This window comes from Lemur catta, chromosome 1, assembly GCF_020740605.2.
Source record: "Lemur catta isolate mLemCat1 chromosome 1, mLemCat1.pri, whole genome shotgun sequence".
NCBI classification, from domain to species: Eukaryota; Metazoa; Chordata; class Mammalia; order Primates; family Lemuridae; genus Lemur; species Lemur catta.
Window position 1 is genome coordinate 9,795,222 of NC_059128.1, and position 25,896 is coordinate 9,821,117.

At 49.7% G+C, this 25,896-nt stretch overlaps 2 protein-coding genes and 1 long non-coding RNA gene across 4 annotated transcripts; 2 read left to right on the forward strand and 1 right to left on the reverse strand.

Annotated features, from left to right (window-relative positions):
• The first annotated feature begins 4,517 nt into the window (after positions 1-4,517).
• On the forward strand, positions 4,518-9,402 carry LOC123644976 (serpin A9-like). 2 transcript variants are annotated; one of them, XM_045561450.1, is made up of 5 exons: positions 4,518-4,744; positions 5,045-5,157; positions 5,640-5,913; positions 7,871-8,018; positions 9,199-9,402. In XM_045561450.1, exons 1-5 carry the CDS (start codon positions 4,527-4,529, stop codon positions 9,400-9,402), a joined length of 957 nt encoding a protein of 318 aa, XP_045417406.1. In that variant the 5' UTR covers positions 4,518-4,526. The 2 variants fall into 2 exon arrangements, with proteins under 2 accessions (XP_045417406.1, XP_045417403.1); XM_045561447.1 differs by having other exon boundaries at positions 4,518-5,157.
• Positions 6,444-13,897, reverse strand: LOC123644992. The gene is made up of 3 exons (XR_006737358.1): positions 13,705-13,897; positions 7,629-7,805; positions 6,444-6,579 (listed from the first exon to the last, which is right to left on the reverse strand). It is a non-coding gene; the product is annotated as an uncharacterized LOC123644992 (long non-coding RNA).
• Positions 12,614-20,142, forward strand: LOC123644967 (serpin A11). The gene is made up of 5 exons (XM_045561439.1): positions 12,614-12,689; positions 15,363-16,008; positions 17,549-17,822; positions 17,994-18,141; positions 19,797-20,142. The coding sequence occupies exons 2-5, from the start codon at positions 15,366-15,368 to the stop codon at positions 19,998-20,000; spliced, it is 1,269 nt and encodes a 422-aa protein (XP_045417395.1). The 5' UTR covers positions 12,614-12,689; positions 15,363-15,365; the 3' UTR covers positions 20,001-20,142.
• The last annotated feature ends 5,754 nt before the right edge of the window (positions 20,143-25,896 follow it).

Here is a 25,896-nt window from a genome sequence, read left to right on the forward strand (position 1 = left end):
CACAAATTGTATCTTCCTCACTTTCTTAAACTCTAATGTCTGTCTCCTAAGCTCAGTCAGACTACCATGCTCTCCTTGGGCTTCCCTCCTTTTGCCCAGAAAGTACCTTTAGGCAGAAAATTGGAGCAATCATAGGGCTTACCTCATTTGTTTCCCTTCTCTGTGTGTTGTCCAAAGTCTGAATTATTTTCTATATTTTCCAGTATCTCAATTGTTTCATATATTTTGTCCAGTTTTCTGTTTACAACTGTTTACAAGTCCAATATCAGTTACTTTGTCTTGGCCAAAAGTGTAAGTCAACTCAAACTTTACATATGTATATACCTCTGTAACTTCACCTTAAGAAGATACAGAACTTTTCATAACCCTAAGAGTTCCTTTTCCTCATTTCCAGTCAGTATTATTGTCAGAGGTAAAGTGATCCTTTAATTTATCTCAATTCATTCATTCATTTACCAAACGCTTACTGAGCCCTTAGTATTGGCCGAACAGTCAGTGTACAGGGACAACAAGGTAGACAACATCCCTTATTCGTGAGCTGTTCAGTCACACGAACAAACATTAAACTATGACAATCATAAGTGTTTCACTAAGAAGCTAATGGCTGCTACTATAAAAACATTTAATAGGAGGAATTTTCCTTATCTGAGTGGTCAAAGAGAATTTCCTTGAGGAAATGACATGAGCTAAGACCTAAACAATGAGTGGGAATTAATTAAGGGAAAAGTTGGGTGAAAGGAGTGGGAAGAACATTCCAGGGTTAAAGAACAATGAATATGACATGTGAGCATCAAAAAATGGGTGGAATGGCCTGACATAGAAGTCAAGAGCAAGGAGTTTTGTGACATGATGTGTGATGAAATTAGAGGGGTCTGTATGTGAGTTGAATTAAAGATTTCAGTGTTACTTTGGGAAATGGGAGGCTGTTTGGGACATCTTAAAATAGGTAAGTAACATGGTCAGGTTTGAGTTTTAAAAGATCGTTCTAGCTGCCATATGTATAGTGAACTGGAGGAGCAGGACAGGGTATGCAGAGAGTCCTGTTAGGAGGTTTCCATAGTCATCCAGGCAATAGGCAATGGCAGCACAACTGCCTGCCAGTGGTGGAGGCAGAGAAAAGTGGATGGACTTGAGGAATATTTAGGAGGTAAAATTGACAAGACTGATGATGGGTTGACACAGGGAACGAAGAAGAAGGAAATGCAAGGATGACTCCTAGGCTTGACTAACTAGGTGAGTGGTGGTACCAATGGTTGTAATGTTGAAGAAGGGTTTCAGTTGTGACTGTTGCTGGGAGATGGTGCTTGGGAAAGAGTCTGACTTCAGTTTGGCTCACACTGCACTTACGGTTCATTTGCAACCTCAGGAGGAGATATGGAGTAGGCAGCTGGATCTATGGGGTTCAGAGGAAAGGACCAAGCTGGAGGTTAGACACAATGCATCATTTGCATCTCTTAGTAATGAAGCTGTGGGTGTCATGGCATGAGATCATCCAGAGGGAGAGGAGAGATTAAAGTGAGGAGGGAGCTGCAACCGAGTAACTGAGTGCCAAGGCTCGACAACGTGTGAGGACCAGGAAGAAGACGAGGAGCACAGGGTGGGTAAGGAGGAAGCGCAGAGAGGCGTGAAAAATCCAGGGGACCATGGTGGCATGGAGCCAAAGGGGAGGACTGGATTAGAAGCTGAGTGTGATCTTCAGTGTTGGATGCTACTGGGAGTCAAGGAAGATGAGATCCTAGGCATGTTCGTTGGCTTTTAGCAACATCTGGGTCAGGTTTCTGTGGACACGGGAGCCAGACTGGAGTGGGTCAGGGAGTGAGTGGGATGGATGTCTTTTGGAGGAGGTTGAGGCAATTCCTTTTCTTTCTTTTTTTTTTTGAGACACAGTCTCACTTTGTTGCCTGGGCTAGAGTGAGTGCCGTGGCATCAGCCTAGCTCACAGCAACCTCAAACTCCTGGGCCTAAGCAATCCCACTGCCTCAGCCTCCCGAGTAGCTGGGACTACAGGCATGCACCACCATGCCCGGCTAATTTTTTCTATATATATTTTTAGTTGTCCAGATAATTTATTTCTATTTTTAGTAGAGACGGGGTCTCGCTCAGGCTGGTCTCGAACTCCTGACCTCGAGTGATCCACCAGCCTCGGCCTCCCAGAGTGCTAGGATTACAGGCGTGAGCCACCGCGCCCGGCCTAGGCAATTCCTTTTCTGAAGGTCTCTCTGTTATGTGAGGTAGGAGGACACAGAGGCCACGGACACACAGCTCTTGAGGATTTGGGCCACAGTGGGAGGAAGATGGAGGTAGGGCAGCAGCCAGAGAGAATGAGAGGGGAAAGGAGGGATTTTATGGTTGTGCTGGGGGCGGTGGTCTGTCTGTCTCAATGGGCAAGACTTGAATGTGTGTCCGAGTCCGTGGCAAGCATCTGGCGGAGAGGCAGTGTTTAAGTGCAGAAGAGAGAGGTGGAAGGTCGCGAGATGGAGACAAGAGACGCTTTTCAAAGCTCGAGGAGGGGGACTGGTCTTCGAAGGAGGGGGGCTCCTCTGCTGTGCGGGTGGAGTGGGGGAGGGGGAGGGGTGCCGGGGAAAGTGGGGACAGGCAGAGAGAATGTCTTTTGGAGGAGGTTGAGGCGATGTTTTTCTGACGGTCTGTCTTTTATGTGAAGTAGGAGGCACGGTTGTGTGCCGAGAGTGAGGGTGTGTGTTCATGTATATGTGCACACCCATGTGGTCACACGTGCGTGTGCGGCAGGTGGGTGCCCATTTTGACATGGAAGAGGTTGACATGCTCCCGGCAGTCAGCGGGAGAGTGGCTCCTTCAGTCACATGCTGCCAGGCAAGTAAAGGTTGGTGACCGGGAAAGCACTGTGGGTCAGACTGCCGGGCCAGGCAGGAGCAGACAGACAGGCAGGTTCTGTGGGTTTGGAGCCTGGCCAGAAGGGTGTGTCACAAAGACAAAGGCCCCATGGCTGGAGGGGATTGGGACGAAATGAAGCCCTTTGATACCCAAGCTGGATAAAGAGGCAAATGAAGACGGGGCCCAGGGTGCACAGTGGGAAAGCAGGATAGTGGGGTGCTTGGAGATGAAGCTGGGGGATAAGTGGTGGCCCAACAGAGAAGGACGATGAATGCCAAGAGCTCGGGCATTTCTCCTGAGCTCCGTGGGGAGCCGCTGAGGAGTTCCCAGATCTGTATCTAGGAATCTCCCCGTCTGTGGGCGGATGAGCACTGGCAGTGGGGTGGCGGCAGAGAGTGGAAGGTGGAATGCAGCCGTGCTGCCAGGGGCTGGCCCAGGGACAGACTAGTGTCCCTGTCACCCTGACCAGCGCAGCCCACTGGCTGGACGCAGGCACAACCCCAGGACAATACAGAGAGAGGGACAAGGGCCCCAGCAGGGCTGGGAGAGAGAAGGGGTGACCACAGGAGGACAGCAGCTAGGGGTGGGGAGAGGCCCTCTGCAAAGTTGTGTTAAAGCAAATAACATCTTCCTGACGGTATAAAGGCAGTTCAGGAACTGAGTGGGTGGGGTGCTGTAGGCAGGGTTGTGAAGGCCCCCAAACATTACTTGGTAGAAGCACCCAGATCAAATTCTCACAGAATTCAATACAACAACAATAAAAGCAGGTTATGGAGCGCTCGCTGTGTGCCAGGTCCCATGTGCACACCTTACGGCCTTATGCACTCGGCCTGCTGAACAACTCTGCAAGGTAACGACCCCCATTTTACAAAGATGAAAAAGAGAACTGAAGTCTGGAGAGGTTCCTTGCCCGTCATGAATGTCAGAGTTGGATGAGAACCCATCCCTGTCCTATTCCAAAACTGCTGGGGTTTTGCACTGCCACCAGGTCATTGAGTCTGAAAGCCCCGGTGCCCAAGTCTTGCTGGCACCATGGAGGCCAGAGGTAGAGGCTCACCAGCAATTGGCCACCAGTGCTCAAGGCACCTGGAGGACCACAGTTCCAGGACAGCTCTTTTTTTTATTTTTTCTTCCACTTTTTGAGAGACATGGACATACCAGTAAATACCTGTGGCTGGGGACGGGCAGCCAGGGTGAGGAAATGATCAGATCTACACAAAAGGGACAAAGAATGTGGGGACGATCCTCCGAAGGGTGAGGGGTCCCCTCTGGCTGCTCAGACTGGGACTCTGCAATCTGGTTTCCCATTCTCAATTCTGAAAAAAACAAGCCTATGACGCAGAAACAGCAAAGAGCGTGGGATTTGGAATTTGAGATTTGAAACCTGACTGTGGATCCCAGACAGAACACAGACTGGCCGCCGTGACCCAGGGGAAGTTACACAAGCACTGCAGGGCCTGTGTACTCCTTTGTGAAACAAGGCTGACAGCGGTCCCTGCACCCTGGGGTTACCGTGAGGCTCGAAGGAGGTTCCATAGTTCCGTTCGCTGTCCTGTGGGTCCTCGCTGTGTGGCCGATGGCCTGGGGTGCTTAGGTCTCTGCTTCGGGGACTGCGCCCTCAGCTTACCTCCCTCAACGTTCTCACTTCTCTTGCAGACTTACTTTGTTCCAAGATGGCATCTTCCTTGTATGGGGTTCTCTTCCTTGTTGGCCTTTGTGCTCCAATCTACTGTGTGCCCCCAGCCAACGTCCCCAGAGGAGGATCCCCCCACCCTTCCTCCATAAAGAGCATCCCCACCTCCCAGGTGTCTTCCCGCAACGCTGACTTTGCCTTCCGCCTGTACCGGAGGCTGGTTTTGGAGGCCCCAAGTCGGAACATCTTCTTCTCCCCCATGAGTGTCTCGGCTTCCCTGGCCATGCTCTCCCTTGGGGCCCGTTCAGCCACCAAGACCCAGATCCTCCAGAGCCTGGGCTTCAACCTCACGTGCACACCGGAGCCTGCCATCCACCGCGGCTTCCAGAACCTGGTCCACTCACTCACTGTCCCCGGCAAAGACCTGAGCTTGCAGATGGGCAGTGTCCTCTTCATTAAGAGGGAGCTGCAGCTGCAGGCACGTTTTCTGGACAACGTCAAGAGGCTGTATGAGGCGAAAGTCTTTTCTACAGATTTCTCCGACACCGCCATGGCTCGGACAAGGATCAACAGCTACGTGGAGAAGGAGACCAGAGGGAAGGTCGTGGACTTAATCCAAAGCCTTGATCCCCTGACAGCCATGGTGCTGGTCAACCACATTTTCTTTAAAGGTACGGATCTGAGAGATTGATTTTGTTTTGTTTGCTTAGTCAAATACGCAAGGTAGACAAACCCTAGACAGCAGGGTGGAGCAATGGGAGGGCCTGAGTTCTAATTAGCTTTGCAACTGACCGTCTGCAGGACCTTGGCCGTCTCAAGTTTATTAATTACAGTGGGGGCTCATTCGGCTCTGTGTTTGGATAGACTGATTAGATGTCTTGAGAAGTTACCTTCACTTGTATGTGCTGTTCTATTTAATTGAAATATAGCTCACATACCATAAAATTCACCATCTTAAAGTATTCAGTTCCATAGTTTTTGTTTTTAGTACATTCACAAAATTGTGCAGCTACTCCTTCTGTGTAATTACAGCGCATGTTCATCACCTCAAAAAGAAGCCCTGTCCCCATGGCAGTCACTCGCCATTCCTCTGTGCTATCTTTGCCTCGCCAATTGCACTGTGACATAAAGACCTCTCTTCTCTTTGTGCTAGCCAAGTGGGAGAAGCCCTTTAACCCTGCGGATACAAAGAAAAGCTTCCCGTTCCTGGTGGGCAAGGGAGCCACCGTGCGCGTCCCCATGATGCACCAGATGGAGCAGTTTGCTTTTGGGGTGGATCCAGAGCTGAACTGCTTTGTGCTGCAGATGAACTACAGGGGAGATAGCGTGGCCTTCTTTGTCCTCCCCGGCAAAGGCAAGATGAAGCAGCTGGAACAGGCCTTGTCGGCCAGGACGCTGAGAAAGTGGAGCCACTCACTCCAGAAGAGGTGGGCATCTGTGTTAATTTGTTGAGACCTTAGGCAAGGGATGTTGTACATCCAAGGACAGGGGAAAGACTATGCTAACAGCTGCCGGATAATCACTCCTGCAAATTGAGCACCAACTGCATGCAAGATAGTGAACCTGATGCTGTGTATACATGTTTTCACTTGAACTTCACTATCACCTGATGGATGAGAAGTCTTATTGCTACCCATTTCACAGATAAGGAAGTAGAGGCTCCGAGAGGCTAGCCCAAGGTCATGTAGCTATTATATCACTGCAAAGCTATATTGTCATGGCAGCTATTATGTGCTACCAGAGCTTGCTCTAGAAGCCAGTCTGATACTGAATTTCATGGAATGATCCTGTAAAAGCAAACAAATTAAGAAAGCATTGGTGCTCACCTGTAAAATGAGGATAGTAAAATTACCAAATTCATAGGTTGTTGAAAAGATAAAATAAGTCACTATTTACAAAATGCCCTGGGAGACAATAAGTGTTAGCTAATAGTAACATTGTTATTGGTTCTGTAATTATCACGGAGAGTATCAAAAGAATATGGAGACTATAAAGAGGATTAACTGTAAAATTAAAACGAATGCTGAAGTTTGATGTTCAGTCTCTCAGCAATATTTTCTTGGCATCATCGGCAACATTTCCAGGTGCTCAGCCTAGGAGGAGAGGAAAGACAGGATGGAGGGTGAGAGTCGTTCAAGGAAGACCGTGGTCAGTGCCCCGGGGGTGGGTGTGGGGGCAAAGTGCAGAGCAGCTACTGGACAGACACAGATCACTTTCAACTGGGATTGGGGGACAGCTTCAAGGAGGTGGTGGCATTTAGCCACTAGCATGGATAGGACATGAACACATAGAAGCTTGGGAAGGGCAGTTTTGGGAGCAGAAGCAGCACTGGCAAAGGTGGCAACTGGAGGATCAAAAGATGCTGCAGGATGTTTCGAAGGTTTCTACTCTTCTCAGACTGCACCAGGGCTGGGTAGAGGACAAGGAGGTGGCAGGAAAGCTGGGGAGGGAGGGACAGGGCACAGAGCAGCAGATGGAACAGAGGGTGGTGGATACACCAAGGCAAGCACAGGGGACAGTGACAGGGAGGAGAGAGCTGTTCACAGTGTCAGGTGTCACAAAACGCCTGTCAGATGAGGGCTGAAAAGTGTTCATCTAACATTTTCCTGCCTTCATTTCTGTGAGTCACTAAGTACACAACCTCGGGCAAAGCACTAAAACTAAGCTTTACCATCTTTACAACAGGGGAAACATTACTGAATGTGCCTGGGACAATGTCTGGCACGTAGTAAGTGTTCAACAAATGCCGGCTCTTCACTCTTGTTTCAGGGAAACCATTGCAGAGGAAGAAAACATTATGCCAAACTCTAAGATTGAGCTGTCCAATAACAGTAGCCTCCAGCCACATGTGGTCATTTACATTTAAATTAACTAGAATTTGGTAACATGGAAAATTTAGCTCCTTGTTTGCACCTGCCACATTTCACGTTGCTCAAGAGCCACATGTGGCCAGTGGCTACCATATTGGAAACACAAATATAGAATCTTCCCAACATCATAGAAAGTTCTACTGGACTTTGCTGCGTGGAGCTGAGCAGGGTTTGTGTCAGGAAGGGCTGGTGGAGAGGCAGGGTGGGCAGGGCAGCACCATCGCTGTTTGACATTTCCCATTGGTTTCTCCTTCCCTGGGCCACCTTCTCACCTCTGCACGCTACTTCATCCGGGGGCCTGTTGTCTTCTTGCGTATATTCAGTGCTGGACTTGCTGAGCTGGGAGGCTTACTGCCAGAGCAACCTGGGTTGTTTGGTTGGGACGTCTTGACTTTTTTAGCAGGAACCAACAAATACCTGGAGGAAGAACCACGTCTCCAACATGCCATCTAGAAGCAGAGAGGGAGACATCATGGGCTTGTGACCTCATCTCTTCCTTTTCCCTTCTCCACAGGTGGATAGAGGTGTTCATCCCCAGATTTTCCATTTCTGCCTCCTATGATCTAGAAACCATCCTCCCGAAGATGGGCATCCACAGTGCCTTTGACAAAAGTGCTGATTTTTCTGGAATTGCAAAGAGAGACTCCCTGCAGGTTTCTAAAGTGAGTTGATTAAGGAGAATATTTGCAAGGAAGTCTGAGCTGGAAGTGTCTGCAGAGACTGGTGGATGGAGCACTCTCATTTCACTAAGGAACCGGGCCTAAGAGGTGAAATGATTTCTCTGTGGCCAGAGGGCTGAGTATTGTGGCTTCCAGGCCTGTGGCTTCACAGCCACTGTACCGTGAGAGAGACAGAGAGAGAGAGAGAGATGACTTTTCAAACTTAGTATATTGGATCTAAAAGTCTAGATTTCTGATCCTCTTGAAATAAATCACTGAGCGCAATTCCCACATGGGCAACAGTGAACCCAAACCCCTCCACAGCAGCGGTCACCGGGGCTGAGCCTGAGCACCCCTTTTGGCCAGACTGTGCCTGTACCCTCCAGGTTACCAGGGCACCATGCTCTGATAGGAGGTCCCTCAGCTCACTGGGGTTACCTGCCTAGCCCCTCCCCACCCATGGGTTCCTGATCCCTGACCTAAAGTTTTGTTTTGACAATGGATTATAATGGTCAGAAGTGGTCCTGGGACCACAGAAGGGGATCCTGTCATTGGTGTTCAGGGAATGCAGAAAGATCCCACTGTAATGTGATGAGCATAATAGACTTTTTCTCAAGAAAATGCTTCTGTGCTCCTATGAAAAACCATGCCTATAATGGCATGACGCTCACAGCCTCCCTGAAGCTTAGGGGTGTGGGAACCCTGGATTAAGAATCTCTCCTCTAGAAGACAAAGAAAGGATCTGACCTATAGCAATACCAAAGCCATGTGTGCCGTGCAAGAACTGTAGCAATTGCTGTTGCTAGCAGGTACATGAGCACTTGCTTTGTGTGATCTCCTTTAATTTACCAAATAACCTTGTGGGATACAATTATTAGCACCTTTTACAGATTTGGAAACTGAAGCACTCAGCTTCTAAATAGCTTCTAAATAAGTGACAGAACTGAGCCTCAAATCTAGATCTTCCCCGTCTGTATTTGTAACCATTCAACGGGGAGAGGTCCATGGATCCGTAGCCAGTGTCAGTTGCAGTGTATTGAGCAAAGCTAATGCCAGACATTTGGCGTCCATAACTGCGAAGCCTCTCAAGGCAGGCGTCCCCATGCCCAGGCAAAAACACCAAAGCTCGGTTAAGTAGAGGTGTCTCCCCGGGGGCCACTGATGTTTGTTTTTCCCTTGGCAGGCCACCCACAAGGCTGTGCTGGATGTCAGCGAGGAGGGTACCGAGGCCGTAGCAGCTACCGCCACCAAGCTCGTGGTCCGGTCGAAGGATGGCCCCTCTCACCCCACTGTCTCCTTCGATAGGGCCTTCCTGATGCTGATTATGGATGAAGCCACAGAGAGTATTCTCTTTCTAGGGAAAGTTGAAAACCCTACTAAGTCCTAGGTGGCAAATGGTCTGTCGACTGACTGCACATCGATAACACACAGGAAATAGCACACCACGGGCCTCCTCTTATTCGGAGGGTCCGCCTGACTCCAGCAGAGCTGCAGGGCTCAACACAGAACCGTCAGCAGAGACCCCCAGTCCCGAGGCAAAGCCCATTAACCCCAGCCAGGGCCCCTTTCCTCAAACTCTCCCAGGTATCCGCCTTCATGGAATATTGCTGGGTCGGCGTATTGCCATTCCTTGAAACTCCTGGGAATGTTAACATGTAGGTCAGGCACCTTTATTGCAGAATTACAGTAATAAATTCGATAAAACTACAATGTGAATTCAGCTAGCAACAGGGTTCCCGCATACCTGCAGGGTCTTAATCTGAAAATGATTTATTGTCAAACTCAGAGTGGCTGGGTTGTCATCCGATGACATTTCAGCGGCTGCATGAATTTGTTCAATGAAAACTTACTGAGCACCTAATACATGCTGGGAGTGAATTCAATGGACATGATCCCTGGCCTCTTGGGGCTAACTGGGGACACAAACCACCCAACAACAGCAATAAAACCAAACCTTCAAATCCACATGACCATAACAGATTGGGATAAGTGCCAGGGGAGCACCGAACGGGACGGTTGAGTGAAAGGAGGAGGGAAAGAGAGGCTTTCGTGGCTGTGGAGGCCGTGAGTCAGGCATTAGCAGGTGTGCTGGAGGGATAGGACCGAAGGGAGGCCCTTGTGGCTGTAGCATTGTGTCACAGATGGAAGAAAAGAGGTGGAAACAAGGACACATGCACCTAGAAGTCAGATGGTGTGGGGCGTTCTTGGCCAAGGAGGGCAGTCTGAGTTTGCTGGGGAGAGCCAGAAAAACCAATGGACAACTGCTAATGCATGGGCGGTGACGGTCTCCCTGGGTGCCGTGGCACGGTTTCCCATCTCAGCGGGGCTGGCTGCCTTCCTGCCTCTGACATTGTCATGCGTGCGTGCACACACACACACACACACACACACACACACACACGCAGCCCCCTGGGTGCTCAGCATCCTCCCTGCTGGCTGTGGTGACAATGGTCTGGCTCCCTCACTCTGAGTGCTGAGAGCGGCACGCGGTGCAATGGGCCACGGCAGCACCAAGGCAAAACCAGCTCATGGCCTTCGCGCCATCCCCACCCTCCTCCTTCCTTGTGCCGGCTCCTTCCTCCTCAGCCTGGTTCCTGAGGGTGTCCCCTGCAGCCTCCCATGGAGCCTGTGCTCCCATCAGATCCAAAGACCCCTGCACCCCCCCTCACACTGGCAAAGGCCTTGAAGGGGCCCAACCCCCTGCCCCCACATTCCCACTCTACAAACAGCAGCGCTGAGACAAAAAGAGCAGAAACAACCAACCCAGGCCCCTGGGCAGAATCAGAACAAGGACCAAAGCCCGGTTACTGGGGGCTGCAGCTCTGACTTGCCCATGACGCGGCCTGTTCCAAGCTCCGTGTTATACCCACTGCTCCGCCCTCAGCCATTCCAGAAAGGCCGCAGTGGAGAAACCAGCCCTGCTCTTCTCCAGGGAGCACTCTGGGTGGGACACGGCTCCAGGTGCGTGCAGGTTCCCAAGAGCAGACAAGACGCCCGACGGCAGCAGGAGGAGAGGGCAGGCGTGAAGAACTGACTACCTGCACTTGGGTTGTTCCCAGCTAGCTCTTTCTAGGAAGTATCGGGAGCCCGAGTAGTGAGGGGTGGGTGAGGGCTGTCGGCACCCCCACCTTGCTCCCAGGTGGCCCTTTGCTAGGGAAGCAAGCCTCAGGTGTCTCCTGGTGCCTGTTCCGGCTTGTGTTAACAAGCAGGTACGAGAACGGCCATCAAACACAGTCTGTGAGCTTGGTGAGCTCCGGGTTCTGTTTTTTGAGATAAAATGTACCTTGCATTTTGTTGTGAAATTCATTTTAGTCAGGCGTGGTTAGAGGACAGATGCAGAGCCCTTGAAAGAAGAGCTTATTACTTGGAGGACCCCAGAGGAGGGGCACGTCCCACCACACAGGGCCACCCGGGAGGCCCCAGGGGCGGGAGGAGCAACGGGGAAGGCCGGGCGAGCCTTAGCGCTGCAGTGTGGGAAGTAGGCAGGTGGGGACGTCCGCCTTGGGCAGGAAGCGAAACACAGGGGTTGGGACTTGCGGTTGAGGGTTTGTGGAACCACGAAGACACAGAGACGGCGCGAATGTAATCGTCTGTGCCCATGGGTTTGGCCCAAGATTTCAAGATGCAAAAGCATCAGTCACAGAATATCAAGAATCATCATTACGGCATTACAGGAAGGTTCGACTCCAAGCAGAAGTGACAGGTACAGACTGGGAGGCACCTCTACCTCCACCCCGCAGAGAATCCGGCTCAGTCTCCCGGGAGACTTCACGCTTACAAGGTGCCCTTGGTTGCAACCACTGTGCCAACCTGAACGAGCCTTTATTTTATGATGAAGCTTTACCTGTATGATTAAATAATTCTACTTTTTAACAATAAAGTGTCTTTTCATTATAAATAAGATACAGCTTTTTGTAAGAAACTCAGAGAAAAATCTACAAAGACGAACATAAAAGTCACCTCAATTCCATCATCAAGACTCTCTCATAAACAAATGTTTGTTTTAGTTCTGGCTTCACTCTAGATATTTTGGAGACAGCAGCGAACATGAGTCAATGGTTTCACTTTCTAGGGTTTTCAAAGTGGCAAGATGGAAAATTTTGCTCTACTTGCAGAATTTCCTTCCAATCTATTGTTTCCTGTATACAGATATTTATTTGAAGTGTCAGCAAAACACTGGAACCGTTCAGGGTGGAGGAGAAGGGCTGGGCTGGGGGTCAGATCATCTTCTGAGCGGGGCCTCCCCCTCCACATAGTGAGCAAGTTACTGAGCCTTGCAGAGCCTCAGTTTCCCACCTGTGAGGTAGGGACGACCATGCCCCTCTCGCATCCTTATCATGATCAGCAAAGAACACAGCCTGGACGGCACAAAGCCCCACACACGGATCAGCAGCAGCGACCTTGCCGCCACCCCACCGTCATCCCCCTCATCAGAACATCCCCAAGCCCAGCTGGTCCGAATCACAGTGCGCTCCTCTGTTTGCAGGACAGGCGGCCGGGGCGCAAGCTTTGAGAAAAAGATCCCTTCCTGTTCCCTGCGCACTGTCTTCACACCAGTTCCAGGAATTGCGCTGACAAATATTGACCAGGTTGCTGTGATCTCCAAACACCATTTCCCTGTGGGCAGGAGGGACGCGGCGCTGGAGACCCAGGGCCCCGCTCGGTGACTGCTCTGTGAGTACTGTGCCTGGGCCCAGAGGGAAGGCAGGGGCCGCGGCTCCCCTCCCTCCACCCCTCTCCCCTCCCTCCCTCCACCCCTGCCCCCTCTCTTCCCTGCTCTCTGGCTTTGGTGGCAGGGATGACAGAAGTAGGTCCCCTGAAGAAACAAACGCAGCCACGTGCTGCCTCTGAATCCTGAAGGAGGAACTTCAGGTTTTCAATCACTTTTTATGAAAAATGTGGCCTTCAGGACTTTTGAGAGGGGAACCCCAAGTATTCCTGGCAGTTAGACAAAAAAAAAAAAACAGAACAATACAACCTAAGGCAAAAATGGCAATGTTGCTATAGCAAATTTACCAGAAACTCTGTTTTGCGGAAAGGATTGTGCTTAGGAGCCCGGCTCTGGAACCCGAATCTCACTCCTGCCTCTGCAGGTGTTTGTCCTGAGTCAGTTGTCCCAGGTGTGCAGCAGGGATGATAAGATAACCCTAAGGCTTAAGGCTAAGGATTAAACTAAGGAAGATAAAGCTGGTGTTTCTCAACAAAGGCACAGCCGGCATTTGGGTGAGTCTTTCAAGAGCTTTGGGCTGCCCGACTCGCCCCCACTGACCTCTGGTATGGCCCCTCCTCCAGTCGTGGAGATAATCCGAATTATCACCCCCCTACACATCCGAATTATTACCCCCCTACACATCCGTCCCTCACTTTTGTTGGGAGCCAGTGATACAATAGATCTAATATCCCCATCACTTAATAAATAAGTGAGAATATTATAATTAATGCATAGAGTTCTTAATTTTCCCCTAGGATCTTTCTGGAAAAAAGAATTACTAAGGAAATTGGATATCATTACACACAGCTATGGTAGAAAGGGAAGAAAACTGGTGCCGTTATACTTTGCGTGTCGTATAATCCTTACACGTCCCCACCCCAGGAGGTAGGCATCACCGACTGCGAGTTGCAGTATCAGAGAGGTTGCTGTGCACAGCATCACACAGAGCCTTGATTCAAACCCAGGCCCCTGACTCACAATTCAGTCCTCTGTGGGAAACAGATCCTTCTGCAATCTGGGAGTCCTCGGGGTGCCGTGCGATAGAAAATGGTGCTGAGTTCAACAGGATAAAAAGAATACACTAGAAATAGTTTCATCACAGTTGCTTTCTTATTTTACCCAGGGGCAGACCATTTTCTAAACTGTTTTTCATCTTCCAAATTTTCCAGCAAAAAGCACATCCAAAGGGTAAGGACACTGTCATTAAGTGAGCCCACACTGAGCTGTGATGGAGGAGGGAGGATGTGGCCTTGGGGACGTGCCCACAGGACTTTGACCAGCAAACACGTTTCAACATGACAGATAATGAGGCTGCATTTGTCCCTTGCTTCAGCTGGCCTTTGGGTTTGGCGGGGTATTTAGGGCAGCAAGGGCTATAGACTATCTGCAAAAATATGATCTCTCCTGCCCCGTCACAGCACTTGTAATTGATCCAGAAGTCACTGATTTGGACAAAAAGTATTAAAGATGCCCGTTAAGACACAGATGTCATTAGGACAAACTAACAGCAAGGATGGGGTGGCTGGCAGTGCACGGCCACTGTGCCACAGACATGTAGCACATAGCAAGTTGGTCCAAAGTAAGTTGGGAGGGTTGGTTCCTTCTGCAGGCTGTGAGGGAGGGTCTGATCCAGGCCTCTCTCCTACTTTCCTGGCAACCTCCAGCACTCCTTGGCTTGCAGCCGCACCACCCTGACCTCTGCCTTCATCTTCACGTGGTACCCTCCCCCTGCGCATGTCTGTGTCCAAATTTCCTTTCTTATAAGGACACCAGTCATATTGGATTAGGAGCCTGCTCCAATGACTTCATCTTAACTAATTACATTTGAAATGACCTTATTTCCAAACAGAATCACATCCTGAGGTACTAGGGGTTGGGAGTTCATCACATGAGTCTTGGGCAGACACAATTCAACCCACAGCAGATATTCTCCCTACAGCCCTGCATTAATAAAGACAGAGGTCTCCGCAGCTGCCTAACGGCCATGCCTGGGGCAGAGGGAGGCCCTGCATTACTTATCGGCAGAGCGTCAGGAACATTTGTTCATAGCATTATTCTTGATGTGTAATCCCATATATATTTGCTATTTAGCTACTGAGTGTCACCTAAACTAGTGTCAGCAAGGCCCTAACCTTTATGAGATCAGGAATTATGTTTACTTCCTTCCCCTACTGGTTACTGAGGACCTAGTGCATTCCTTGGACCACATAGGCACTTGACTGTTAATGAATGATTAACTTTCATTGAAAAGTCATTGAAAGAATAACTGGAAAGAAGAAAGAAAAGAGAGGAAGGGAGGAAGGGAGGAAGGGAGGAAGGAAGGGAGGGAGGAAGGAAGGAAGGAAGGAAGGAAGATGGACTATGGAAGTTGTTTTGTTTATAGCGCAGAGTCCTTTACACAACAAAATCTTGGAGCCCAAGCCACATGCAAAGCAGATGAAGGGCTGCTGCCCTGACTGAAGTCTTGGAGGAAAGTGTCCACAGTCCTAACCACTCATCCACCACCCCGTCCTCTGCAGTGCCCCTCATGGCACCCTGGTGGGGTACAGTGTGAACGGTGGGGTTTGTTGTACAATCCATGCAGAACCGTGCATTATTTATGAAGAAGGCTGACATCTTCACCCTCCTATTTTCAGAGAATGGGGCCAGCTTGGCTGTGGCTGCTGGGAGCAGGAATCCTGGCCTCTGTCTGGTGTCAGCCCCTTCCTGCCCATGGAGATAAGAGTCTTGGAGAACTGCAACCCTCCAGCCACCAGCTCTCAGAGCCAGCTCCTGCCTACCACAAAATCACACCCACCATTACCAATTTTGCCTTGCGTTTGTATAAGCAGCTTGCAGCAGACGCCCCCGGAAATATCTTCTTCTCCCCAGTGAGCATCGCTACCACTCTGGCCCTGCTCTCTCTTGGGGCCCAAGCTAACACCTCCACTCAGATCCTGGAGGGCCTCAGCTTCAACCTCACAGAAATCCCAGAGGCCGACATCCACCGAGGTTTCCAGAGCCTCATCCGTACCCTTGACCTGCCCAGCCCCAAACTGGAACTAAAAGTAGGCAACTCCCTGTTCCTAGACAAGCAACTAAAGCCTCAGCAGCACTTTTTGGACAGCATCAAGGAGGTGTATGGAGCTTTTGCTTTTTCTGCCAACTTCACGGATTCTGTCACAACCGGGAGGCAGATTAATGAGTATGTGAGAAAGCAAACATACGGGCAAATCGTGGACTGCCTGCAGGAGTTCAACCAGGACACGCTCATGGTTCTCTCCAATTATATCTTCTTCAAAGGTGAGGGCTGACTTAGAACTATTGCCACCTCCTTCATGAGTACATGCTCCGATTGCAGAGAGACAGCCAGCAGGTTCTTTGCTAGCCTCTTGGGAGGATCTATGAATAGAGTTTTTCCACCCTTGTGTAGCTCAAGTCCCATGTGGGTTGGGAATATGTACAGAGGCAGCGCACCTCAGTGGACCGTGATGCTCTTCATGGGTGGGGATGGGTGTCAGGGAGCTCTGAAAGGAAGCACCCACCAAACCTTGGGGAGGAGGGACGGCTTCCTGGGAAAACAGCCACCTAGGCTGAGACTCAAAGAATGAGTTATATCTACTCAGATGAACAGTCATGGGAGAAGAAAGCGAATTCAGGTTGAAAACAATAGCATATATAAAGGTCCAGGGAAAAGAGATACCATTGTATTTTCAAAGAACTGAAATGAACTTAGTGGGGCTGGAATGTCAGACATGATGGAAGAACGTCCAGAGAGAGGCCCGGGGTTGGGGTGCAGAGAGAACCGGGAGCCGTGCTGAGCATCCCACACTTTATCCAGGGAATCTCAGAATTGCCAAAGAAGGAAAATGATCACATCTGTTTCAGGAAGAGCAGTCTAGCTACAGTTTAGAAGATGGTTTGGAGGGGAGGAAGGGTGGGAGAGGAGAGACAGGAGGTTCTCAAAGTGGTCCAAAGTAAGTTGCAATAGTGGCCCTGACTAACACTGCGGCTTGGGAGGTAGAATCAGCTATACTCAGTCATTGACTGGATTGGGCGTGGGGCTGTGGGGAAGGATGACCCAGCTCCCCCCACCCTGCCCATCGTCAAGGCCAGGGCTCTCACGGGTGGTCGTGGGGCAGATTATAAGAAGGAAGAGGGAAGACACTGCACTTGTGGACGTGACTGTGACCCACAGATACATTTCTAACTACATCTTACAGGCTTTTGTATTGTGCATTACATTGTATCAACTGAATTCTTGCTCCTTTTTCAGTTTGAAGATTAGGGAGCTGGCAGGGCGTGAAGGAAGAAGCTTTTGACCTTCTCTGCTGAAGGCTGTGTGCTGGAGGCAGCTTGGCTGAGAAGTTTTGCAAATGACCTGAGCTGTGGAGTCAGAGTCAGGTCTCCCATCCCAGCTCAGCCAGTTAACGGCTCTGAAAATTGGGATGTTTAAATAAATTCCCAAAGACTCAGTTTGCTCACCCCCAATATGGGGATAATAACATTTGTTTCTTATTAGCTTTTGTGATGATTTAAAGACATAATACCTTGCACGTGGAAGGTGCTTAGTAAAAGGGAATAACTTTTGGCCTCTTAAAGGCTAAGTTCCTTTGAAATGGAACACAACCATAGGTCATTAGAGTTCAAACTCTGGAGACTTGCTCTAGTGGCTGAGCCAGGCATAAATTCCGGCATCCTGGTTCTGTATCCACCCACAACCTTGCCTCATGCTTACAATACCCAAGAGGAAGTCATCCGACCAGTGTGGCTCTGTGTCCATCTGCCCAGAGTCGCTCCCTCGGAATGTGTTCTCATGGTCTTACGGGTTTTGTGTCCTAAGCCAAGTGGAAGCACCCGTTCCGTCGCTACCAGACCCAGAAGCAGGAGAGCTTCTTTGTGGACGACAGGACCTCCCTCCAGGTCCCCATGATGCACCAAAAGGAAATGCACAGATTCCTCTACGACCAGGAGGTGGCTTGCACCGTCCTCCAGATGGAGTACAGCGGAAACGCCCTGGCGCTTCTAATCCTCCCGGACCCAGGGAAAATGAGGCAGGTGGAGGCCGCTCTGCAGCCAGAGACCCTGAGAAAATGGGGCCAGTTGTTCCTGCCCAGGTAAGTGCCAGAGCAGAAAGACTCGGGGTGACCTTGCTCAAGAGCTCCAGCAGGTCCCAACCAGCTCCAGTCGCTGGGAAACACTCGTCTCTCCCACAGCTTAGGCTGCTCACAGACAGAGCAAGAAGAGAATAATGACACAGCACCGTTTCTCTGTGATTCTCTCTCCAGTCTGTTGGATTTGCATTTGCCAAGGTTTTCAATTGCTGAAACGTATAACCTAGAAGAGGTACTTCCACGGATCGGTCTCACCAACATATTCAACTTGGAAGCTGACTTATCAGGGCTCACCGGGCAGCTCAACAGAACCATCTCCAGGGTACGGCGCTGCATGTGCGTGTGTGGGGGGTGGGCGGGTCTTTCCCTTTGACATATGATACATTTGAAAGTCAAGTTCCCTGCTCTTTTTCCTATTCACATTCTTTAATATCACAATCTTTAAGGCTTCTGCTTGTGGGCAACTCCCTCTCCACCTCCCCCTTCTTCTGGATCACTAGATTCCTCAGGGCAGGAACACAGGGCTCTGCGCGGAGTGGATGCTGTTTCACGGTCATCCATGAGCTGGGACTTCCGCAGGTGCGGGACAGCTTTATTTTTATTCCTTGTACTTCCTCCCAGGACAGGTGCCCTGGTCATCTCCGCTGCAGTAACAAAATATCCCCAAACCTCAGTGCCTTGCCACAGCAAAGACTTATTTTCTGTTCCTATCACCTGTCAGAAGCCGGGCACTGCCATTGGCTGCAGAGCTGCTGCCCCTGTGTCCTCTCTAGGATGTGGGTCACAGCCAAAGCCCCTGTTTGGAACACACCATTCTCACAGCAGGGGGGAAAGCAAGAGAAGTTGTGCGATGGCTCTAAACACTTCCCCGCACACATGGCCTGTGCCATGACGACTCCCATCCCATTGGCTACAGCCAGTCTCACAATCAAGACCACTGTCCCTGGGACGGGGCTTGCTTGCCCCTTCAGGAGGCACCGCAAGTCTGGTGGAATGGGCAAAGACTGAAAACCTTCCAACAGGAAGGGACGGTTAATATTTGGGGATAATCGTGTGTTCTTCCACAGAAGGGATGGCAGCAAAGGCCCTTCCCTGAGCTGTGGTTGTCCTTTTTGTTTTAGGGTAGAGTTGTTCATTACCATTTGGGTCTGCGTTAGCAGCTTCATAGGGAAAATATTATCTTTTATTTGGGAAAGATGCTCTGGGGGTTGAACGTGCAACCGAGGCAACAGGCACGTGGCCGTGTGTGTGTGTGTGTGTGTGTGTGTGTGCTGGGAGGGGAACAAGAGAGAAAAGAAATAGTTTAGTTTTTTAAAGAATTTTTTTCACAGTGACCTTAAATGCCAGATTTATCTTTTCATAGAGCTTTTTAGAAATGAAAGGGATCATCAAGGCCAATGTTTTTTCAACTTTTTTTTGAGCCTCAGAGTCCTTTCTTCCTAGGAAGCTGTGTGAAAATGAGGTCAAAAGAAGAAGAAGAAGAAGAGTCCCATGTGGAGGCTGGGAGAGGGCTTGGCACGTCACACAGCCGGATTCCACTGAGCTCATTCTGAGCGCTGTGGATTTAGGCTGAGAAAGCCACTTTAAAGATGAGAAAACTGAGGCTTAGAGAGCTTAAGTGCAGCTAGTAGCAGAAAATGACACCGAAGCCTGGGCCGCACGCACCCAGGTGCCTGAGAAATGCTCCTAGGAGTCGCCGTTGGGCTTTGCAGCCTGGTGCCCACTCGGCAGCCCTCGGCCCCACTCAGGCCCTCGTGTCTCTGACCCACCCACGCGGTCAGGGCAAGCCCTGGGGACGTGATGGAGGGGAAGGTGGAGAGAGCTGGGAAATGAAGGCTGGAGTTGCACCTGGGCAGACAGGGCCCAAGGGTGGAAGTGGGTAGCTCCGCCTCCATCTCCCCAGGGCTGCAGAGGGCACTATCTGACCCTCAAGGCCCCTGAAGGATGCTGTCTGTGTCCCTTCTTCTCTCCTCGTAGGTGTCACACAAGGCAGCAGTGGCCATGAACGAGAAGGGCACCGAGGCAGCCGCGGCTTCAGGCCTCCTCTCCCAGCCGCCAACTCTGAACGCGACCTCAGCCCCACCCGCTCGTTTCAACAGGCCTTTCCTGTTGCTCCTTTGGGAGGTGACCACCCAGAGCTTGCTCTTCCTGGGAAAAGTCGTCAACCCAGCTGCAAGGTGACTGTGGTGGGAGGCCAGGGGGTGTCTTACCTCTTCCCTAACCAAACAGGTAGGCCAGCACCAGCCTGCACCCCTGCGGCTGCTGTGTGGGCCCGATAATCACTATGGCAAGATTCCAATAAAATTGACCTTGGGTTTGTGAACACGGAGAAGAAATGTTTGCAAGGGAAGGCCGGCTCCCAGAGCAGCTTCCAGCCTTTCTCTCAACTATTATCTCAAATCTGGTGTCAACTGTGGTTAGAAAGTTGAATATGAGAACATCCCTCATACTATGGCCTCCTGGGAGGCATCTGCCACCGCCATCACCATTGTAGATACTTGCTGGGCATCCCTTGGGTAAGAGTCACGTTAAAAGGCTCAGAAGCATCAGGAGGAATAAGGGAGTCCCTCCCCTTAAGTGGCTGATCTGGCTGTACAGCCAAGTTGTCCTGAAATGCCATCGCCCAGATGTCAGGGGTTGGATAGCCCTGAGAGGGCTGGGAGCCCTGGGGCAGCTCCAAGCCATGCTCCACATAGAGAAGGGGGTGTGAGGACGGGCAGATGCAATAACGGGTCAACCTAGCAGGGGAGGCCAAATGCAAGCAGCAAGAAAAGAGTGTTGGAGCCCAGGGAGACCCCAAGACCAAAGAAAGTGGGAAGGTCAACATGGCCAGGGGGAATGAAGGGCAGAGGGCAGGGCCAGGGGGGGGATTGGGGGCCGTGCTCAGTGGCGATGGGGCATCCTTCAGAGACCGGAAGTCCGACCCCAGAGGCAGGCCCCTGCAGGACGCATTCATGGGAAGGAAACAAAGGGACACCAGCTCTGCTGCAGGTGCGTCCCATGCACATGACAATGCCCGTCACTAGAGGATGCTGTAGGTGGTGCGTGTCTAGGGAGGAGCCTTCCCCAGAGGTGCCACGTGGTAGAAGTCCCACCCCCACCCCAAGGAGGTGAGGCTTGGATCTTGAAAACCAGCTAAGCCTTAAATAAGGAGAATAGGGCAGGACAGCTTGGGGGAGGGTAGGGGAGAGATGCTACCGGCAAAGGCCACTGAGGGAAGAGAGGAAAAGCTCCATAAAAGTTCCAGAAGATGAGAGAAAACCAGCTTTGCAGCCACGGAAAGTGCAGGCGGGCACAGGGGACGGCAGTGCTGGAGACGTGTTCGGCAGTAAAGTTTGGAGGCTCTGGGCGCCTGGGGGAGGAGTGTGGGCTTGGTCCTGTAGGCTGTGGGGAGCAGCTGTGGGCCGGCGGGCAGATGTGGATGTGACACAGTGGTGACAAGGAAGGGATCTGACAGCTGGGCAAGGTAAGACCGGGTGGGCGGAGGCCGCGGTGAGGAGCAGCCAGGACTCACTGCACTGTGAGGTCCCCCGACCGCGCTGCACGCAGGGCTGTTGGAGCCCACTCACCCACCACCTCGGCACAGGTTCACTATTAAGCACTGGGAAGGCAACGGTGAACAAAACAGTCATTCAGCCCTGCCTTCAGGGGCTGGCACTCTAGGGGGGAAAGCAGACGGGAAACAAAACAAGTAAATAATGTACATGCACTATCTGAGAAAGGCAGGGACGAATCCTTTGTGGTCAAGAATGTGCCCAGGAACGTCTCCATGCTGGACACGGAGAGACAGCTGGCCCCTCTGGCGGTGACAAAGTGGATTGCTGGCCCCTCTGGCGGTGACAAAGTGGATTGCTGGTGGGGAAGCTGGATTTAAGCCCAAGGCTGGAACGTGTCCACATTCATCCTTCCGGATGAAGGGAAACTACAGCGACTGCAAGATGCCTCCCTGTCATCTCTTCTGAAAAAGTGGCTCTTGATTGAGACTATTCCCAACAATCATGAGAGGGAGGTACTCCTACCTCTCCATCTCACAGATCGGGAAACTGAGGCACAATGTGCTAGCCTATGGCAGAGCCTGGATTTGAATCCTGGCTGTTCGTCTCCACAGCCTAAATGCTTAACTTCTCTGCCACACTTCCTCTCGAGAGCACAACTCGAAAGCCATCCAGCCGCACCTCGTCGGCTGCCACTCTGCAAGGACCTGACTCCCAGGGCCAGAGGGAGTAAGAGGGAGGAGAAACCACATGAGCAGGAGCATTTGAAGAAGACCCTCTAAGGAAAGACCCAGAAGCAGGGGCGGAAATTCGGTGGTTTAAGAAGCACTTGCCGAGGACAGGGATGTGCCCTTCATTTGTTCCCTGGTGTAGGGACTGGCACAGGACGAGCAGCAAAACACCTTTTCTGCCTGAATGCTGTGAGGGGGAAGTTACGTCCCACAGTGGGATGGAGGAAGAAAACAGCTCAGTGAAGGACGCGACACACAGGCGTGCTAAGCTTTGTGCAAAGGTTCAGTGGGAGGGACCCTGCTCTATTCCAAGCTCTGCAGCCAGCACACTCTCTTTGGTCCTCTGGGAGGCCAGTTGAGGCAGCCTTCCTGGACTCCCCTTACTACTTACACCCTTCCACTACCTGGGCAACCCTGGTTACATGGCTTTTCCCTTTGTGCCTCAGTTTCTTCTGCAAAATGGAAAGTCCAAAACCCGCTTTGCAGAATTGTTATGAAAATCAAATGAAGGCACAAGTGTGAATCATTAAGCACTGTGTGGGGATGGGTCTATTTCTAGACTTCCTCTTTCACAATTCTGTCGAATTATTTGTCTTTTGTTGTGTCAGTACCACACCGTCTTAATGAACGTAGCTTTAGAAGCCTTGACACCGTCAAGTCCTCCAGCTTTGCTTTCCAGAGGTGTTTTGCTTGTTTGTGTTTCGTTTTGCTTTCAATGTTTGTTTGTTAGCCTACGCACGCCAGCAGTTCTGGCTAACATGGCCGGTGACTCTCTGTTTTTCCAGGTGAAGCCTTCCAGACTTTTATGCCTCCCACACTTAAATAAGCCCCAATTCCTATAGTAAAAACCTTTATTGCAAAAATGCCTGCAGTGCCTCTGTTTTCCTAATAAAAGCCAGACTGAGTCATCTGAAAACATCTTTGTTCTGCCTTCATGCCTGAAGGATATTTTTACTGGGTATAGAATTGCAGGTAGCCAGGTGCTTTCTTTCCATGTCATAAAGATGTCACTCCATTGTATTTTGACTTTCACTGTCTGGTTTGAAAAGTTATCTGTAAGTCCTGTTATTAAACTTGGAAGGTAACAGATTTTTCCCTTTGTCTGTATTAAAATTTTTTTCTTTGTTTTTGCCTTTCAACTGTTTCCAAATGTATAGTTTTTTATGCGTTAATCCTGCTTGGGGTTTATATAACCTCTTGAATATGTGATTTGATATCTGTTTTGGAAAACTCTCAGATACTCTCTTTGACAATTGCTTCTATTCCCTTTTCTCTTCTTTCCCTGGGACCACAGCTCCACATACGGTGACTGTGTTCATCACGCCCCATGTCTCTAACGTTCTTTTCTGCATTTTCCATTCTCGTTTCCTTTTGGGTTTAATCTGGATATTTTCTACCTGCCTGTCTTCCTCTTCCACTCTCTTCTGATGTGTTTCACCTGCTGTTAAATGAATCTATTGAATTCTGAATTTCAGTTATTTTCATTTTTAGTACTAAGACTTTTATTCAATTCTTTTTTATGTATTCCCGTTATTGAAGAAATTCTTCATCTTTTCTTCTATTTCATTACACAGAATAATCAGGGTTATTTGAAAGTCTATGTTTGATAAATTCCAACTTCTAGATCACCTGTGAACCTCTATTGTCTATTTCTTTCTCTTAGTTTTCAGTCATTTTTCCTATTACCTAAAATGCCTGGTCACTTTTTAATGAGTTCCAGACAGTGTGTATCAAAAATGATGTGGCTTTCAGTAATATTACATTCCTCAAGAGAAGATTTTATTTTCTTCTCCCAGGCAGACAGTATAGAAAGATTTCCTTGATCTACTTAAGGTTTGGTTTCGGTCTTTTTGAGGTCTGGTTTGTTTCTTTTTGCCTTACTCCTGAGACATAGTCTTTGGGAGGCATCAACTGAAAGCCTGCGCTGTTTGCCAGGGCCCCATCCCGTTGACATGCTTATACACCAATTTTTGTCTCATCAGTACTGTGAGCCGCTAAGATCTCTGCCCTTTCAGCGGGTGGCTCTTGCATGATCATTCAGTATCTTATCCCACACACGCCCACCCAGGAGTCAGAAAATTTCCTTAAAAGGAAGTCACATGCAGAACATTGGATTCACTTTCTTGGGGTTCTCTTTTCTCTAGAATCTTGGTCCTTGAATCCTAACTGCTTGTTGGCTCTCAGCTCCACTTTTGTTTCTCCAGCCAAGTGACACTACTGTAGGCTCCAAGCCACTGCTTCCTGTTCACCTGCGAAAGTCCCAGAGGGAAAAGGCAGCAGCAAATGTAAGCCTCACCTCAATGCAGCTCCCTTCTCTCTAGAATCTTTTCTGCTTTCTTAAGTCATAGCATTCATCATTGTGCTCCAGCCCTTCAGCCATCTATATTTGTATTTTATTCATCTTTTTTGGTTTTCTTAAGGAAGAGTTAATCTAATGCCAGCTTCTCTGTCATAGTCAGAAGTCAGAAATATTCTTAATCGAGCAAAGGAAACCCCAATCTGTGATGCCTGTGCCAGCTGTGATCATGCTATACGATGGCTGATTTTATGTGTCAACTTGACTGAGACATGGGGTGCCTAGATATTTGGTCAAACACTGTTCTATGTGTTTCTGTGAGGATATTTTTAGATGAGATTAACATTTAAATCAGTAGACCTCAAGCAGACTGCCCTTCATAATGTAAGTTGGCCTCAACTAATCAGTTGGAGGCCTGACTAGAACAAAAGGCTGATCCTCCCCCAAGTAGGGGAGAATTCTCCTATAATAGGCTGCAAACTGGAACATTGACTCTTCCTAGATCTGTAGCAGCTCTGGCCTTCAGACACAAATTGGGAACATTGGTTCTGCAGATTTTGAACTTGTCTGCCTCCCTATTTGTGAGCTAATTCCATATACATAAATAATAGGATATATATAAACAATAGGTATAAACACCCCTGGAAAATAGGATATATATAAACAGGAGATTTTATATATGTGTGTGTGTGTACACACATGTATGTATATGTATATGTATCCTGTTGTGTGAGATGGCCTTTGGTAGTAAGCTATGTTGTTACTTCTTTTCTGGATCTTTCAACATTGTAGAATAGGGTTTTTATTTTGTCTTTATTCATTGATGTGTTAGAAACCGGTGTGCTATTAAGATCGTAATAGGGCAGGAATCTGGAAATTCCCGTGTCCTACTCCCTACCTCTCCAGGAGTTTAGTAATGGTGATGTATGAACAGGTGCAAAAGACAAGTGGGAGTCCAAAGTTTAACATTGCTGGCTATGGCTTTGAACCAAGACCGCTCACAAAACCCTGGTTAGTGTAGCCGGACCTCCCGACATAGGCCTGAGACCCAAGGGGGCCTATTTTCCCCAAAGCCCATAAACCTAAGTCTTGGATTGTACCACCAAGAGGTCCAAGACCGAAAGCCAGTGGCAGGTGAGAGGACGAAGGAGTGTGAGATAGGGACATAAGCCGACAGCAGAGCGAGGAAGAGCACGTTTACCCCAGCACCTCGTGCTGAATGTATGACGAGGGCGTTGTCCTGCCCTGGCTGCCCGTGTAGGGAAGAAAGCCTTCCCCACAAAGTTAGAGGGAGGGATGACCAAGCCTGCTTGAAGGGCTCCGGCCAGGACAGACCTACCACTGCAGCTACGTGGAGATGTCAGAAAGTCAGGGAGACAGTTGAACTTCCTCCTGTGTGAAGACAGAGCATGTCCTTTGCACTGACATTTTACCCCACAGAGTCCGCACCTGTGGACAAAGTTCCCACATCTGCATCCTGATTCAGGTTGCGGGCCACCAGTCTGAAACACCTGTAAAAGGTTCAGACTACTGCATGTTTAAATAATATCAAGAAA